This window comes from Muntiacus reevesi, chromosome 9 (assembly GCF_963930625.1).
Source record: "Muntiacus reevesi chromosome 9, mMunRee1.1, whole genome shotgun sequence".
Lineage (NCBI taxonomy): Eukaryota > Metazoa > Chordata > Mammalia > Artiodactyla > Cervidae > Muntiacus > Muntiacus reevesi.
Genome location: NC_089257.1, coordinates 50,208,691 through 50,228,145, shown reverse-complemented (window position 1 = coordinate 50,228,145; position 19,455 = coordinate 50,208,691). Strand labels below are relative to the sequence as shown.

The 19,455-nt window shown below is 36.0% G+C and overlaps 1 protein-coding gene across 2 annotated transcripts in view; it reads left to right on the top strand.

Annotated features, from left to right (window-relative positions):
- The window catches only part of RNF141 (ring finger protein 141), a 34,067-nt gene that overhangs the window by 6,519 nt on the left and 8,093 nt on the right, over positions 1 to 19,455 (top strand). For both annotated transcript variants that reach the window (XM_065946263.1, XM_065946264.1), the window contains exons 2-5: positions 3,294 to 3,485; positions 6,725 to 6,833; positions 12,715 to 12,896; positions 19,075 to 19,182. In XM_065946263.1, the coding sequence (XP_065802335.1) occupies positions 3,343 to 3,485; positions 6,725 to 6,833; positions 12,715 to 12,896; positions 19,075 to 19,182 (542 nt within the window). In that variant the 5' untranslated portion in view covers positions 3,294 to 3,342. The remainder of the gene's footprint in view (positions 1 to 3,293; positions 3,486 to 6,724; positions 6,834 to 12,714; positions 12,897 to 19,074; positions 19,183 to 19,455) is intronic.

Genomic DNA, 19,455 nt, shown 5'->3' with positions numbered 1-19,455 from the left:
GTAGCCTACCCCTTCTCCAGTGGATCTTCCTGACCCAGGAATCGAACCAGGGTCTCCTGCATTGCAGGCAGATTCTTTACCAACTGAGCTATGAGGGAAGACCTATCATTTTGTATGTATTTATTATGTGATTGCTATCTCTTCCCCACTGTATCAGATACTCCATGATGGCAAGAACCACGTTTCTTGCACTGACTTTTGAAGCCCCAGAACATAGCACAATGCAGGGGGTATGGTGCTTATTGAATTTAATTTTTCAAAGGCTGTGTAACAGTGGCTCCCTAGCACTGGTGTACAACCTTTGGCTCCTGATGATGTTTTCACACATTTGGATTAGAACAAGAAAAATAAGAAGGACAGTAGTGTTTGCGTATGTCAGTGTGAAATTACTGCCTTCTTGGGAAGGACTTTTATTCTAGTATTATTAATATATCCTTCTATTTCTTAGGTTGTAAGTTCTTAAATTTTTTGTTACATTTTAGGGATTTCTTTTTGTTTGTTTATTGTTGGACACGGTCCTTACTTAGAATAGAAACAATAGAAACAAATGTGCAGCACCACGGGGCTTTGAGACTTGACTAGTTTGTGAAATCCAGGAGTCACTAATATTGAATACTCTCAAGATCTCCTCTAGGCTAAAATCTTTGTTTCTCTTTGAATACAGTTGTTATGAATGCACTTGGCTATATTTAAAATATGTAATTTTGCCTTCAGAGATTTTTTTTTAGTGCCTTGGATCTTCCTCAACAACTTCCTTTCATTTATCTCTGTAATACATACTTATCATTGCCAAGTAGGCTCAGATTCAAAACAGTAATTGTCGAGTTTTTCTTTTTAGAACAGTTGTAGTTTTCCTATATTTAAAGTGATTAAAAGAATAAGCCTCAAATATAATATTTTAGATTTGAATACCAAAAGACAAAATTTGCATATTTATGGTTACTGAGAACTCTTACTGTAAATGATTTTATATTTTAAAGTTAGATAGTTAATATTTTAGTTTTAACTTTTTTTTATTAAATGTTAAAGGAGATTTCCTGACAGAACATTTGCTATAAATTGTTACTATTTTACCTGCTTTATATGCTATGAGTATTAATTCAGGTGAGGTAAAATGATAGTCTTTAACGGGTAAATAAAATGAAATTTCTTGGAGGAGGGGCAATTAGATTTTTTTTTAATTCTAATGCTTTTTTCTTTTTCCAACTGTAGTTTTTAAAAAGCTCTTACTTGATTTTTGACTTTGTTACTTTAACCTCTCTGCGCGTATTTCCTTAACTATCTTGTTTCTTTGTTTATAAAATGTTTATCATGAGGATTTAAATGACTAAATTTATGAATACATGTAAAGTGCCTAGAAGATTGTAACCCAATAGAAGTGGTCAACGAATATTTGTTGATTTTACTGTTACTAGTAGTGGTATATATATTGAATCATATTTCTTTATTCAGTTTTATAACATATAAGGATGCTGCTGCTGCTAAGTCACTTCAGTCATGTCCGACTCTGTGCAACCCCATAGGTGGCAGCCCCCCAGGCTCCCCCACCCCTGGGATTCTCCAGGCAAGAACACTGGAGTGGGTTGCCATTCCTTCTCCAATGCGTGAAAGTGAAAAGTGAAAGTGAAGTTGCTCAGTCGTGTCCTTAGCGACCCCATGGACTGCAGCCTACCAGGCTCCTCTGTCCATGGGATTTTCCAGGCAAGAGTACCAGAGTAGGTTGCCATTGCCTTCTCCGACATATCAGGATAGATAAATACTAACAGTTTATCTTACTTTCTATTTTAACCAAAGGAAAGAAAACTATCTAGAATAAATATATCCAACTCTTCTCTAGCCATGATACATAGAATCTTTAATGATTTGAATGATTACTAAATAAATTTTTGTAATTAAATTTTAAGTCAATTCAGTAACTTATTGATCTCCATTGATAGCAGGTTATTAGTGGTCTAGACTTTTAACTAAAATATCACCTTTATATTTAGAAAACAAATTACATAAATTCTAAGTTTAAAATACCTAGAGGAGTTAAAAAGCCAAAGCACTATCTTTTTTTTCCTAAGCAGAAAATGTAAGGTAGCTCAGTTTGCTGAAAAATCTGTTAAATTTACATATATTTTACAATTAGAATTAAGTTGCACATTTATAAATATAGTAATTCTACAATAAAAATTTTAGCTGATCTATTATATCATGATTATACATCATAGAATATTATAGTGTTTAAGAATATAACCTTGGAAGAAAAGTTATGAGCAACCCAGACGCATATTAAAAAGCAGAGACGTTACTTTGCCAACAAAGGTTCATCTAGTCAAGGCTATGGTTTTTCCAGTAGTCATGTATGGATGTGAGAGTTGGACTATAAAGAAAGCTGAGCGCTGAAGAATTGATGCTTTTCAACTGTTGGAGAACACTTTTGAGAGTCCCTTGGACTGCAAGGAGATCCAATCAGTCTGTCCTAAAGGAGATCAGTCCTGATGCTGAAGCTGAAACTCCAATACTTTGGCCACCTGATGCAAAGAACTGACTCATTTGAAAAGACCCTGATGCTGGGAAAGATTGAAGGTGGGAGGAGAAGGGGATGACAGAGGATGAGATGGTTGGATGGCATCACTGACTCAATGGACATGAATTTGGGTAAACTCTGGGAGTTGGTGATGGACAAGGAGGCCTGGCGTGCTACAGTCCATGGGGTCACAAAGAGTTGGACATGACTAAGCAACTAAACTGAACTAAACTGAAGAAGATAAGCACAAGAATCTAAAAAAACATGAGTTTAAAGTTCACTTCAACCATTTACCAAGTGTTTAACTTTAGATAAGTCACTCAATTCTATTTTCTCATCTGTCAACTAGGGCTATAATAATGCCCACTTCTTAGGGTTATTGGAAAAAATAGATGAGATAGTATAAGAAGGCCCTTAGTTTGAAGCCTGACATGTGGTGAGCAGTCAGGAAATGTTTTTAGGAAAATTACATGAGGTAAATAAGCTTCCCATTAAATATAGTCAATTAAATGCCCGTGTGTGTGTAATGGTTGCCAAGTAGACAAAATTGTAGAAATGCACCCTCCCAATAAGATAAATGAATCCTGTTTTCTTATTTAACTATATGATCTTTAGAAGAATAGAACTGTAAATCTTTATAGTTGTTGAAATTCCACCTTAGGTTCATGCGAGTTTATTGAGATCTCACTTAAAAGTATTCTTGTTTTTATTTTGTTGAAGGGATGGGTATATTGCCATTTTTATATTGCACATAAAAGTAACTTTTATGTATGTTTGACAGAAACTATGTGAAGCAACACTCTTTGGATTTCATAAGACATCATCTCATCATGGGACAGCAAATTTCGGATCAGACACAGTTGGTTCTTAACAAGTTACCAGAAAAGGTAGCAAAACATGTCACATTGGTTCGAGAAAGTGGCTCCTTAACTTATGAAGAATTTCTTGGAAGAGTAGCAGAACTTAATGATGTGTAAGACTTGCTCTTTTCATTTTATTTTTTCTCCCTAACATATGCTCCAATGTTGTGACTGTCTGAAAAATAACCAGAAGTGTTGATTGGTAAGACTTAATGTTTTCAGCAGCAGTGGGTAGCAGGTATTTATTGAATACCTTAATACTTTCTATGTGACTGTTTCAAAATATGTCATAGGCCTAAAATAATGGAAAGAACTTAAAATTGAATTTTGATCATGGGCATATAAATTGACCTTTGTTTTAAAGCACTGAAGAAGGTGAATAACAGAAGAGAATATACCAATTAGTCATCTAGAGAAAGGCGCCTAGGATAGTCAAAGGGCACTTCAGGTTTCTATCAGCCAGTTCATCTAGATAATAAATCTGTGATTGTCCACTGAACCACTATTTTGCCAGATACATGCCTATATGGTAGTAATTTGTTTGTCATCACTGAAGAATAAGATGTTTTGTTTATAAATGTTTTCTAATTAGCTATCATCTTTAAATCTCTGATCATCTTTTAATCTTTGATGGATTTCCCTGATAGCTCAGTTGGTAAAAGAATCCACCTGCAATGCAGGAGACCCTGGTTCAATTCCTGGGTTGGGTAGATCCCCTGGAGAAGGGATAGGCTACCCACTCCAGTTTTCTTGGACTTCCCTTTGTGGCTCAGCTGGTAAAGAATCCCCCTGCAATGTGGGAGACCTGGGTTCGATCCCTGTGTTGGGAAGATCCCCTGGAGAAAGGTAAGGCTACCCACTCCAGTATTCTGACCTGGAGAATTCCATGAACTGTATAGTCCATGGGGTCACAGAGTTGGACACAACTGAACAACTTTCACTTTCACTTTCTTTAAATCTCTACTTAATTCTTGAATGGATTTCTAAGATGGAATATAAACTTCTCTGCCTCCTTAAAGAGCACACCTAATAGAACTTAGCCTTTTCTTTGTGAATTATTCTTTATTAAATCAATTTTTATACTGATCTGTATAGAAGATATTAAAATACACAGGGCTCTTTGTCCCTGAATGACCCCAGATTGTTATACTTTTAAAATACTCCATTTTTGTTTGTGTATTCTCCCTAGTGACAGGAGAGCAGATGTCACTTCTATTAAGTCTTCCTCTAGCAGCACTCGTATCTGACTCTTTATATATGTATCTTCTATCTCTCTGAAGGTATAGTTATAACTTATTGGCATTGCCTTTTAAACCTTTTAAAGATTCTCTCTTTAGTCTATTCAACTTAGCTAACATTCGCTGAACACAGAGTATGTGCAGGGCACTCTGCTGACAGACTAAAGTTTTAACTGAGGTCTAAAGTGATTACTCAAGTATTGATTTCCCTAAATCAACCAGCTTTCCCTAAATCTAAAGTTCTTCCCATTATCCCACATTACCTCTCCTTAAACCTGGAAAAGGCCAAACAAAATCACCTAGAAGTTTGGGACCATTTAGCATATATCAATTTATATTATAGTCACCATTAATAGTTTAGGGTAAAATACATGAATGTACTCCTTAAGTTTTGTTATAGCTATATCAGATAAGAGACATACTTGGCTATCTGGAACACTTAGATAAAAAGAAGGAAATAAGTCTTTTTATGGACATGGCTGGAGCATCCTGTCATTAGCCAGTCATGAAGAATAAAGCATTATTGACTCTTAAAAGTTATATTAGAACAGCATTTCTTTTAAAAACATTGGATTTCACTCATTAAAAACAAACAAACCAAAAAAAAAAAAAAGAACCCTGTATGGATATAGGGATGATCCTGTATGTAAATGCATAGACAATGAATTGGAAGGATACACATTGGGTCTCTGGTGAACTGATGGGGAAGTGGGCAGATAAGAGGGATTTTACATTTTACTGTGTGTATTTGTTTATTGTCTGATCTTTTATAATAAAAATGTAGTCATGGTTTTTAAAACTCTAGCATTTTATTTTGTTCTTTTTTTTTAAGATCATACAAATGGTAGCATTTGAGTCATTACTTTTGAGAACATATTCCTAGGAAATAAAATTGGATTGTGAATTTAATAGTACCATAAAAGTGAAATACTTTTTTTATAAAGTTTATTGTTTCAACTTTCTAACAAGTAATCAATGACATTTGCCATCCCCTAAAGTCTTAGAACTTATATACAAAAAAACCTAGTCTGTCCTTTGAAATTTTGTTTTTTGGTCTAAAGATACTGGATAAAATGTGTCCTATGAAAGCATCCACAAGCTAAGCTTACTGTGTAATACAGAGACGATAGTATAGTGTGTCTCCCTTTTATTTATTTAGAACAGAATGTTTCTGACTATATTTGCTTCTTAAAACCAATCTCCATGGACCAGAGTTGGGCATTTCACAAATTCAGTGCTGTCTGAGAATTATATAGTTAAACTTACATAAAAGAAGCATGACTTGATAGCTAGAAAATGGAACTGACAACTGGCAGTACTAGTTTAACTGGCTGATTTTGTTACCTAGGGCTAGTTGCTTAATTTTCAAAGGCCTAAATTTATTTAACTGAAAGTTACTTAGCTCTGAATGTGATATCCCCACTGGTATTCAGAGAGAAATCTGAGTAATGATTTAAAAAATAAAAAAGGAGCTGCAATACTTAATTATGTCTTTGAATGGATTTAAATTGACACTTATGCATAATATTGAGTTATCCTAAAAAGTGTTATATTCTTGTGTTAGTATTCTCTTTCTTTGTAAATTAGAATGACTCTGCTAGAAGAGAGTAAAGTTTGATGTCTCAAAATCATTTGCTTTATCCAGTTTCAAATTATCTATAAAAATATGTGTTGTTCCTTAAGGAAAGACTCAACCAAGAGCAAGATTTTTTCATATTTTAAATATATCTGAGGCGGTAGTCAAAATTGGGATAAATGAAACCAGCTGAATTTTTTCTTTAAGTACCTGATTCTTTGTATACATTTTTTTTCCTAAATGTCTTTATTAGAAATTTAAAGACCATTGAGATATAGATCTGAGAAAAATAGATTTATAAACATCGTTCCACTATGCTGTCCATTTTGGAAATTAAATTGTATGTGTATAGTCAAAACATTTTCTATCCCTGTATTTTAAGAATCTTAACTATTACAATCACTGTTAATGTTACTTGCCTTTCTGTGTTTTCTTCACATTTCCTCCTCTGCCTTAAACTTTCTTGAATCTGGTCTCATAGCTCCATTATTTTATATGACTTTTAATAAAATTAATGAATGTGTTTGCCTCTTTTCAGAACTGCTAAAGTGGCTTCTGGCCAGGAAAAACATCTTCTCTTTGAGGTACAACCTGGCTCTGATTCCTCTGCCTTTTGGAAAGTGGTTGTACGAGTGGTCTGTACCAAGGTAAGAGTGATAGAAACTTCTAGCTCCAAACTTAAACTATTTTGGTGGTTAGAACTGTAATTATTAGTATAATATAATATAGCAGAAATAAATATTTATAATTTGGTTTTTATTAATATTTATTTGTAAAACTGTGTAAAATAATTTTGATGGCTCTTCCAGGTTAACTAAATTTCACTGGTTATATACTTGTCATATAGCAGAAATTTTTATACTCAAGGAAGGCAGTAGTAAACTCTCATCTTTATCATGTACTTCTCTTTTTGGATTTGAACTGACTATGGAATCCTAAAGTGACACCCTACGTAGCTCTAAGATGACTTCTTAAAAATTAAAGTATCTTATGAGATAATTTCTTTTAAAAACACTAGGTTTTATTTGTTAAATGATAATTTAAAAATCCATTAGAAAGTGTTGGTTTTTTGGTTTGGTTGGGGGGGTTAAAAGTAATTTTTAGTTTTACAATGGATTGTGGGTTTGGGTTTTTTTTTGTTTGTTTTTTTTTTGTAAATTATTTTTAGTTAAGGGATTTTCACCATCAGTACACTGTGTCTCTTAATTCATCTTTAAATTTAAGATAAATGAGTATATCAACTATGTAAAAAACTGTGATGGAAAAAAAAAAAAAAAACTGTGATGGCAGCAGTCATAGAGTATCAGGAAGCCTTATCCACTAATGGGTAGATTAGAATAGGTGGTTCTTAACCTTTTTGAGGCCAGTGAACTTTTGGTGAAAATGAAGGAATGAATTTTATTAAGCTTTCTCCTATCTCAGCCCCTGCTGTTAAATACAATAAAATCATCCATAGTCCTATAAACAATAAGTTGGGCAGTCATGAATGTCCTTAATTCAACTCCTGATCAATCTATAAAGAATTCCTGGGTAAGGAGATTTTTTTTCTTTTGTATCATGGATCCTGGATATTACCCAAACAATATGCCACATTTCCCCAATAGGTTTATTGCCTCTACTAAGCTGTAAGTGTAGTAGGATTGATTCTATTTAGTTGATCAAATTTGAAGGTCTAATCTATTTAAGTAATAAAATAACTTTTAAGAGGATTAGATTAGCAAAGACCAAGATCTTACTTCCACACTTGAATAAATGTGGACTAATTCTACCCTTGACTGAAGTTGAATGGCACCTGTTCAAGTTTACAGTTGGTTTAAAGAAAATATACAGTATCATTTAATACCATTCAACTGGGTCTATCCACATTGAACATTTGCTTATTGATTTTTTTTTTAAGTCCAAATTTTAAAAAGCACTATAATAGCTGTGAGAGAACCATCATTCAAAAATTTTTTACATTATTCATCAGAATTAGATAATATGATACTAGTTTGGGGTAGCAGTGTAACTTTATATAGTGTATAATATGTTACAAATTGTTGAGGAGTTTTAAACAGAAAAGTGATCTGATGAGTTGTGCTTTGGAAAGGTTATACTCATAGCATCACAAGTTAGAATTAGGAGAGGAGTCTGAAGGTGCAGAGACTAATAACAGAATCTAAAGTAATCTAGGTAAGAAGAAAGAGAATACATGCTGAAATAACAGAATGTATTATCTCTGCACCTTCAGAAATAACAGAATACATGCTGAAATAACTTGATCAACAGTCACATTTTGTTGTTTATAGTTTGACTCATGGTCTCAAAAATTGTATACCAACCACATATTTTTCCATTTTGTGTTTGTTTCGGGGATTATATTTATATTAAATTCATTAGAGGTTTTTTACAGTGCTGTAAATATGCATGCTCCCCAAAAGAACTTTGGGAATCTGCAACCTTTGACTTTGCAAAGAAATAAGATAAAGAAGAAATTAAGAACTGGGCTTAAAATGTGTAAAATCCATTCAAATTAAGTATCTTCCATATTCCCATTGTCTGTGAGTTTACAGTGTACATAATCTTTTAGGACTATTTGCAAGTCTACTTCATAGGATACATGGGTAAATTTATAAAAACTAGTGACAAAGGTCATTTTTGAAATAATATACTTTCTTTCTCCTTTTCTTGCTCTCACTTCCACAGTAACCATCCAGCTGATCTTTTCGGTTTTACCTCTACTATATTTCACTTGAGTTTATTTGTAAGACAGAGTTCACACTCTCAAGGAGACTGTAACTAATACTTAGGCCCCTCTTTCTTCTCATCTAGATTACTTTAGATTCTGTGATTAGTCTCTGCACCTTCAGACTCCTCTCCTAATTCTAATTTGTGATGCTATGAGAATAGCCTTTCTAAAGCACGACTCTCATCAGATCACTTTTCTGTCTAAAGTTCCTCAACAATTCTTCCTTGGCTTCAAAATAGTCCCAACTCAGGCTTCCCTGGTGATCCAGTGGCTAAGAATCTGCCTGCCAAAGCAGGGGACACAGGTTTGATCCCTGATTCCAGAAGATCCCACATGCCTCGGAGCAGCTAAGCCTCCTGAGCCAGTGCTCTGGAGCCCTACAGCTGCAGCTACTGAGCCCTTGTAGCGCAACTGCTGAAGTCTGTGTGCCCTAGAGCTGGTGCTCTGCAACAAGAGAAGCCACCACAAAAAGAAGCCTGTGCACCACAACAAATAGTAGCCCCCACTCGCTGCAACTAGAGAAAGCTCGTGCATAGCAGTGAAGACTCAGTGATTTAAATAGATGTTAAAAAAAAAAATTTCCAACTCATTAACCTGGCATTTGAGGCCTTCTGCAATATGGCTCCAGACTGTCTTTTCTGTTTTATCATTGTCCCCTTTTGCAGTCTACAGTCTCATCAGGCTTAACTAATTTAAGGCTGTGTAGCTGCAACTTTCCCATCTCAGTGCCTCTGCTTATTGAGCTCCCTCATCTAGAATGTTCATTCCTCTGTCATTTAAATTGCCATCAGCTACAAATCACAGAAAACCCCTCTACCACCGGTTTAAACAAAAAACAATCTAAATAATTTTTAAATGGAATACTTTGTGGAAATATTAGAAAATTAACGAATTAATTAAAATTATGGACTAAGGTGGCTGTTTAGAAGCTTCATTAATTATATTATTTTCATCTGTCTTGTTACTTAGACCAAAACCTTTGAGTCATCTTGACTTCTCTTTTTCTCTTATACCCACCCCACAGTCAGTGCATAATTGAATCCTGATAGGTTGCTCTTCAAAATGTATTCAGAATGTGACCAACTTTTAACCATTGTTACTGCTATTACCTTACTCCTTGCAACCATCATTTCTCACTGGGATTATCCCAGGTGCCTTCTAACTCATCTCCTTGCTTCTCTGCCCTTGTCCCCATTCTGTCTAGTCTCAGATCAACAACCAGTCTATTCCACTCATAATCTGAAGTGAAATTAGCTCTTAATTTTCCTTGGCTCAAAACCCTCCAGTGACTTGCCATGTACTTGAGATAAGAGCCAAAATCATTACTGTGATCAGCAAAGTCCTATACATTTGGCCCCACCTCACTCCCTAACCTCATCTTCTACCAGTCTTCCCTCTCTCATTTTGTTCCAGTTGCCCTGGGCTCCTTGCTGGACCCTGTGCTTCTTTCCAGGTTCCTAAATGGCACCGCTGTGAGGCCTTCCCTGCAGCCGTTCAGCATTTTCTCTCCTCTGTTTAATATTCTTCTTAACACTTATTTCCATCCTATCTATATTTTGTCTCTCCAACCTATAGAGTAATCTTCATGAGGGCAGGGATTTTTATCTGGTTTTTATACATGGTGTCACTAGTGCTAGAGCAGGAGTCCCTATATAGAGCCTATATGTATTGGTAAATATTTGTTGTGTAAATCCTATGATTATAATAATTATAGTTTGTAGTGAATATAACAAGAAAGTAGACTCATGGATGTAAAGAAGAAACTATTGGTTGCCAGTGGGGAGAGGAAAGGAGGAGGGGCTATATAAGGTTCGGGGATTAAGAAGACTAACTATAAGGTGTAAGATAAGCTACAAGGATATATTGTACAATACAGGGAATATAGATAATATTTTATAATAACTATAAATGGGGTATAACCTTTAAAAATTATGAATCACTATATTGTATACCTATAATTATACATCAACTATACTTCAAGTAGTTTAAAAATTGCAGTTTGATAAACTTTGCTATTAAATATGAAATTTATGTGAATTATTCCCTGATTTCTTCTAAACTATGCATTTCTGAAGGAAGACTGGCTCAGTTTCCTCAGCTCTGAAAGTCTTTTTTTGTTACCCCACATAAATTCCTATCACCTGTAATTTTATTTGTTCTCTACCCCATGTATAATCTATTGCAAAGAATATTACATATTTGCATCTCCAGATAGACTCTTAACCTTCCCCAAACTGAATCAATTTTCTATTAGAAATGGTTCCTCCATTTTCACAATACGGATTCTGATTCATACTTGATTCTCAACTTTTTTCTCTTACTGTCTTCTCAAGTAATAAACAATAAATGCTAATTACAACTGTTATTCTTCAAAATATTGAAATGTTGCTGTAACATGTTTTTTAATATAATCGAACTACTTCACTTTCTCATGTCCCCAGTTCCAACAATACTTTTTAAAACTCTCATTTACAATTTTAGGGCCTACTCTGTATCTCTCCTCTATTCTTCGTTTCTCTCTAAATGCTTTCTGATTCTGTTTGCTCCGTGTACTTTGATATGCACTTAACAGACTTCATACTTTAGTTGCATTTAATAGTTCCCACTGTCTTCTGTGGTACCTCCTGTGTTGACAGGAAGTCTTTCACATCTTTATAACCTGTCTTTGATTACTTCAAGTTCTTTATCCAAGAATACAATGCCCTCAATCCTTCTGGCTTTGCTCATTTTAAAAGAGAATATATGCCATACTACATGACTTCCCAAGACAGATGAAAGCAATGTTGTCTCTCCTTACCTATTACCTCACAGTTGCCCCCAGTACCTCCTCACATTAAGAATGGAAGCTCGGGGCTTTGGTGGTGGCTCAGTGGTAAAAAATCTGCCTGCCAGTGCAGGAGACATGGGTTTCATCACTGATGTGGGACAATCCCACATGCTGCAAAGCATCTAAGCTGTTGCGCCACAACTACCGAGCCTCTGCTCCAGAGCCCAGGAGCTGCAGCTACTGAAGCCTACAAACCCTAGAATCCATGCTCTGCAACTCAAGAGTAGCCCCTGCTCGCCACAACTAGAGAAAAGCCCATGAAGCAATGAAGACCCACACAGCCGTAAATAAATAAATATTTTAAAAAGAATGTAAGTGAGATGTAAAGCAATTTTCTTAAAAGAGATTTTAAGAAAAAGACATCAAAAATGCAATATGAGATTAAAAAAAAAAAAAAGAATGTAAGCTAGAGTGGGGAGAGTTACAACCTGTAGACCAATGATTCTACTTCATGCTAAAGTTCAAAATGACCTGTTGGGAAAAATTCAACCACTTTTTGTTAGGATTTACTTTACTGTAGTTTTCTTGCTTCAGTTTGTAAGTGTTGGTATGTAATAGAACTTAAGATATCCAAGAAACTAATCTGTTTCAGTTATAGTAGAATGGCAAGTGGTTGTTGGATTCAACTAAATCTTTAAGAAATTATTTAAATAAATTAAAAGGATTGTTAATACTGATCTCTAAAATTCATTTCTTTAAGTCTGGGAAAATTGCCTGACCTCCACTACTAAACAGGTTGATGCCTAATCAACCCTACAGGTTATTTTGACTATCACAGGAGAAAATATTGTGTATTTTGAACCCTGCAAACATAGAGGAAGTGATACTATTCATTTGCTCAGACTCTCTCTCTCTCGTTACATAATTGGCAAACTTTGTTTCCTAGGTGACTAAATAGTTGTTCCCCTTTTTGGGAAAAATCAATCAGAAAGATTATCAACTTTTTTTTTTTTCATTTTCTTTGTATTTTTAGATTAACAAAAGCAGTGGCATTGTGGAAGCATCACGGATCATGAATTTGTACCAGTTTATCCAGCTTTATAAAGACATCACAAGTCAAGCAGCAGGAGTATTGGCACAGAGCTCCACCTCTGAAGACCCTGATGAAAACTCAGCGTCTGTAACATCTTGTCAGGCTAGTCTTTGGATGGGAAGGTAAGCAATGCATAAATGCCATGTTTCTCTCCTTTTCCAACATGCAAACTACTGAAATCACAGTAATATTTTTGTTAATGGTCTCTGTGACTTCTTAAATCACATTACTTTTTGTCTCAGATGGTATTATATCCCAGATCTGCTTTCGGACCATTCTGTGTTTCAGGACATTGTTAGAGTGCCACATTAAAGAAAAACTAAAGTGGTTCACACCAGGTAATGTTTCTGTCAACCCAGTTTCCGTGAATACTCAACCTGCTTGCATTTAATGACAAGATACATAGTTAATACCCTCTTTAATATGCATTTAGGATCTTAGACATTAAAAGCCCTTCAAGGAATTAGGTCCAAGAATCTGGTAAAACCATTCCAGTTTTTCTTAAAGGTATCTGACTAATTGGAGCATTAATATTGTAAATATTGGCTCCAGGACTTGGCAGTCCATTCTGGAATGGACAAGTAGTTAGTGCACATACTGCATGTACTGAGTTACCAGAAGGAAATGAGGTCAGCCAGCATTTTCTGTGATGGTGCTTGTTTACTCAGGCCTAATATATTATTGTTCTATCTAAACTTTCTTTTCCTTCTCCATAATGCTTTTGGCATGTGAACGCACCCACCTGTTGCCATTTGACAGCCATGACCATAATTTAAATTTGTGAATGCCTCACTGGAAAAAGGCTTACGTGGGTCTAGACATGTTGACATCCTGTCTTATTGTCATACAGGGTAGACAGCACAAATCAGTATTGACAGTATCTTTTACCTTAAAGTTAAGAATATGCTTAACAAGAATTTCATTTTTATTGCTCCATTTATGGTTGCATTTTCCAATCCATTCTTAACCACTGGTTTCCAAATACTATGTTGTAGTTTGTATTTTAAATTATTCTTTCCTGTTTGTCTTTAATAGGATTGTTTGGTTTTCTAGGCTTGGGCTGTACAAGTGTTACTGATAAAATGCCAAATGAGTTTTAGAGTATTATAGGTAGCATTTAGGCTTATCTTTCCTGTATTTTGTTAAGTTAATCTTTCAAAGACAGACATCTGATTTTCTGTTTTTTATTCCTTTCCCTCTTCAAATTGATTTTAAGTATTTTGAAAGTTGAAAATAGCATTTAATAGTAAATAGTATTTACTAGGCTCTGTGGTCGAAAATGAAAGTAATACTTTTTTCTTATTGCAGTCATCTTAATGAGGAAGGTAAGAGTGTTATCCCTTTTCATGTGCCCTCTACACTGGGAAACTCAATGCCTAATTGGTAGGTTAGGGCTGCTGCTTGCCTTTGTATATTTTGGGGTTTTGTTTTTGTTTTTTATACCCTGATATACTTAGTTCATAGAAAAATAGACTTTTCAAATTGAGTGGGATCTTGAGAGGGATTTATTTGATTCAGCCTTATATCTGGTACCTATTTCTAGTAGTATTTTATATTTACTAAGTACTTATAGGGTATTAGGCATTGTGAGGAGTGCTTTACATATATAAACTCATTGTGCTCTGTGCTTAATCGCTCAGTTGTGTCCAACGTTTTGCGACCCCATGGACTGTAGCCTGGCAAGCTGCTCTTTCCATGGGAATTCTCCAGCACGAATACTGAAGTGGGTTGTCATGCCCTTCTCCAGGAGATCTTTCCAAACTAGGAGTCGAACCCAGGTCTCCTGCATTGCAGGTGGATTCTTTACTGTCTGAGCCATCAGGGAAGCCCTTTTTATAAACCCATTAAATCACAGCAACCCCAGGGGATTTGGTTCACTGCAGATGTAGCAACCTGAGGTTTAGACAAATGAATGACATGGCTAGAAACTGGTCTAGCGGAGATTCACATTCAGGCCTGTCTGGCAATACAGCCATGCTCCTAACCTCTGCATTAGTACTCCCTGGTGCATGAAAATCCTGTACTACAGTGCTTCTTAAACTTTGATATTCAGTGGTTTTGAGAAAAAGCTTGAGATTCTATCAAGCTGTCAGGTGTTGTCACTACTGCTCACCCATGGATAGCACTTTGCGTAGCAAGACTTACCGTATTTAGCCAAGTGGTAGTCCAGCTTGAACATGAACACCTGCAGTTGTGTGGGACTCACTGTCTCAGAAAGACAAGGTTTTTGATACACAAATGGCTTTAATCACTGTGTAATTTTCCCTTTTGCATAATTTTTCTTAGAGCCAAAATCTGGCTCTCCTAAGGCAGCACAGCACAGATTCTAGAACCAAATTGCCTATGTTCAAATCCCGGCTTTACTTCTTACTGTGTCACTTTGGACAATTTATTAAACCTCTCTTTACTCAGTATCCTCATCTTTTAAAAGAAGATGACTGTAATAAGGTCTACTTCATAGGACTCTTGAGAGAGTTAAGTGAATTAGTATATGCAAAATACTTGGAACAGTGCCTGGCTCATAAAAATATGTATCTATAAAAGTTAACTATCATTGTTACTAATTATTACTGTTTTCTACTTATTTCAGTGACAGTACCCTCTGGAATTCCACCAAACAAGTCTGTTCTCTCTCAGCCGTCAAATATTTGAAAACACTAATCAATTCTCACTGAGCCTTTTGTTCCCCAGGATAAACCTCCCCAGTTCCTTCAGCCTTTGTTTATATTGGTCTCTTCTACATCCCAGAGGCTTTCCTGGATGACCTTTTATCTGTAAATTTGTTTTTCAGAGTAGGGGGACAGAGAACTGAATTCTCTATTCTACAAGTGGTCTAATAAGGACAAACAGCAAGACTTTCTCCCTCCTTCATCTGGTAACTGTACTGCTAGGAAGGTAGCAAAAAAATCAAGTGAACATAGTATGGCTTCCACTGGCTGCTTCTGTATCCTTTTTTCTTTCTTTTACCTCCATCCAGAATGCTGTTCTCTGTGGCCCTCTGCCCTCAGCTTTAAACTCTAACCTTCAAAACCCTGTCTGTCACTCTATGGATTCAGTTATATTCTTTGCTACTGACAACCAAGTCCACATCCTTAGACATAAACTGTAAGCTCCTCAAGAGCAGAGACCCCAGTTTTTTTGGATCTGGCACAATACATAGCACCTTGTTGTTCAGTCGCTGAGTTATGTCTGACTCTTTGCGACCCCTTGAACTGTAGCACGCCAGGCTTCCCTACCCACTGTCTCCCGCAGTTTGCTCAAGCTCATGTCTGTTGAGTCGTTGATACCATCCAACAGAGGTATCTCATCCTCTGTTAACCCCTTCTCCGGCTCTCAATCTTTCCTAGGGTCAAGGTCTTTTCCAGTGAGTCGGCTCTTCCCATCAGGTGGCCAAAGTATTGTAGCTTCAGCTTCAGTATCAGTCCTTCCAGTGAATATTCAGAGTTGGTTTCCTTTAGGATTGGTTGGTTTGATCTCCTTGCTGTCCAAGGGACTCTCAAGAGTCTTCTCCAGCTCCACAATTCAAAAGCATCAGTTCTTTGGCACTCAGCCTTCTTTATGGTCCAACTCTCACATCTGTACACGACTACTGGAAAAACCATAGCTTTGATTATACAGACCTTTGTTGGCAAAGTGATGTCTCTGTTTTATAATATACTGTCTGGGTTTGTCAAGGGCTTCCCAGATGGCACTAGTGGTAGAGAACCTGCCTGCCACTGCAGGGGATATAAGAGACTTAGATTCAATCCCTGGTTTGGGAAGATTCCCCCTGGAGAGGGCATGGCAATCCATTCCAGTATCCTTGCCTGGAGAATCCCGTGGCCAGAGGATCCTGGCAGGCTATACAGTCCATGGGGTCACAAAGAGATGAACATAACTGAAGGAACTTAGCACGCACAGGTTTGTCATAGCTTTTCTTTCAAGGAGCAAGCATCTCTTAATTTCATGGCTACAGTCACCATCCACAGTGATTTTGGAGCTCAAGAAAATAAAGTCTGTCACTGTTTCTACTTTTTCCCTATTTGCCATGAAGTAATGGGACCAGATGCCATGATCTTAGTTTTTTGAATGTTGAGTTTCAAGCCAGCACTTTCATTTTCCTCTTTCACCCTTATCTAGAGTTTCTTTAGTTCCTCTTCACTTTCTGCCATTAGAGTGGTATCATCTGCATATCTGAGGTTGTTGATATTTCTCCTAGAAATCTTGATTCCAGCTTGTGATTCATCCAGCCCAACATTTCACATGATGTACTCTGCATAAAAGTTAAATAAGCAGAGTGACAATATACAGCCCTGACATACTGCTTTCCTAATTTTGAACCAGTCAGTTGTTCTGTGTCTGGTTCTAACTGTTGCTTCTTGATTCACATACAGGTTTCTCAGGAGACAGGTAAGGTGGTCTGGTATTTCCATCTCTAAGAATTTTCCACAGTTTGTTGTGATCCACAGTTTTTTGTGATAGTCAAAGGCTTTAATAAAGTCAGTGAAGCAGAAGTAGATGTTTACCTGGAATTCCCTTGTTTTTCCTGTGATCCAACAGATGTTGGTGATTTAATCTCTGGTTCCTCTGCCTTTTCTAAATCTAGCTTGTATATCTGGAAATTCTCAGTTCACGTACTGCTGAGCCGAGTTTGAAGGATTTTTAGCATTACCTTGCACCTAAAAGGCATTTAAACATTGAAATAAATAGATATAGAAAAATTAAAATACATTAGATCCACACCCATCTAGGTTTTCATTTCAGTTTCCCAATTTCAATTCAGAGGCTGCCCTCTTTGATACATTGTTCAAGCATAGCATTTACTCTATTACCACATCCTAATGATTTGTCTTTTGTAATGCCCCTTAGACCAGGCTTAATTATGTCCCAGGTGAATTACTGAAATAAGGATCTAATTGGTGTTCCTCTCTCTAGACTGTCCCTCATACTGCTCTCCCAGTTGATCTCCTAAAGCATTATTTCCAATAGGGGTTCACTTTTCCCTTGATTAAACTCTGTCAAAACAAGTTTAAACTTACTGTTTTGATGTATAAGGATCAGATTATCTCTGCTATACTTAGGCAGTCTTTCATACCAGCCTGCTTGATAGACACTTTTTTCCCTACCTATTTAGCTTTGTTTATTCACGTTGAATATCCTCTATTGAAATCCTGTCATTTTTCTACCTTATCTGTCTGACAAATTTGAAATATACTTTCTTTCTTCTTTACTTAGCACTTACTACACATAATGCATATTTGACATTCGGTTATTTTCTATATACAAATTGACAGATTTTAAAGTACTATATCAGTGTCTTACATACAGTGTATAAGCACAGCTGGGAATAAAAACATGTTAGAGGTAGTTTCTGCCCTTAAGAATCTTATAGTCTAGTGGCTATACTTTGGAACATTTAATTTTTGTATAATTATAAAAGCAATACATGCTTGATGAAGAAAACCTAAACATTACAGAATAGCACAGAAATTAAAAGCAAATTTAAATCACTTCAAGAAATAATGTATTGAGAACCTAAGACAAACTCCTTATGAGTTTACAGTTTATGGATAGACTAACCAATAAACAGCCAATAAAATGCAGTATTTAAGACCTTTAGTTGAGGAAAATGTTGGTTTTTGAGAGCACAGAGAAGATGGTATCTTGAGCTGAGTAACTGAGGTTGGAGTTTGCCAAATACCACCTGCAAAGGCACTTGGCTCACTCAGGGGCATTCTAAATTGTGGCTGGAGTAGAAGGTTGAACATCTCTTTTCTTCCTGAGATGAAAGAGCTCTTTGAGGACAGATACTTTGCATTCTATCTCTTTCACATTTCATATAGCACCTGAACCTTAAGACTAAGCTATTCTTTCATTTATATGCCCGTTAGCTGCAGCAGCATAATATATAGACCCTGATGGCAGGGCTCATATTTTAGAGAGCTTTATATCCTGCATTGTGAATAACTCATATATTGGTTGAATTCATTTATAAAAATTCAATATAATTAAAATGGGCTAAGTTATTTTCAGAAAGATCTGAATTTTTCTAGTTTTAGTCCATATTTTCTTTTTAACCATCTCAGGATTTATCTTTTATCCAGTCTTTTCTCTATGAAATTTCCCCTCTAGTACTTCCCTAATATGTTTGCTATCCCTAAAATATAGGTTAATTTACTCTGATACTGCATGAGTCATGTTGTGCTTTTATGTTGAGAGCACATACATCCTTGATTACACTTTTCAAGCCAATGGAAACAAAGTTTACAGTACAATGACAACAGAGAATATCACTGCTCCAGCTCATTTTTCACACTGCAGGGTAAAGCAGCTGACTGACGAGGAAGAGTGCTGTATTTGTATGGATGGTCGAGCTGACCTTATCCTGCCCTGTGCTCACAGCTTTTGTCAGAAGTGCATTGACAAGTGGTAAGTAGTCTGCTGCCTTCATGAGGTAGGCCAAGGTCAAATGGGAAAGTGTATATGAATACACTTCAAAAAATGCAAATATATTGTAGTTAACATAAGAGACTTTGTTCTTTAATATTTTGGATTTTATGACATGCCTCCTACTGCTTAAAATATTTTTATACATAGTTTATAAAATGTGAGGATGTAGCTTAGTTTTGACAATTTACTTTTGCTGTAAAGAGATTTGTGCCTGATTAGAGTCTAGAATCAAACATTTTTCCTTTCCTTCCA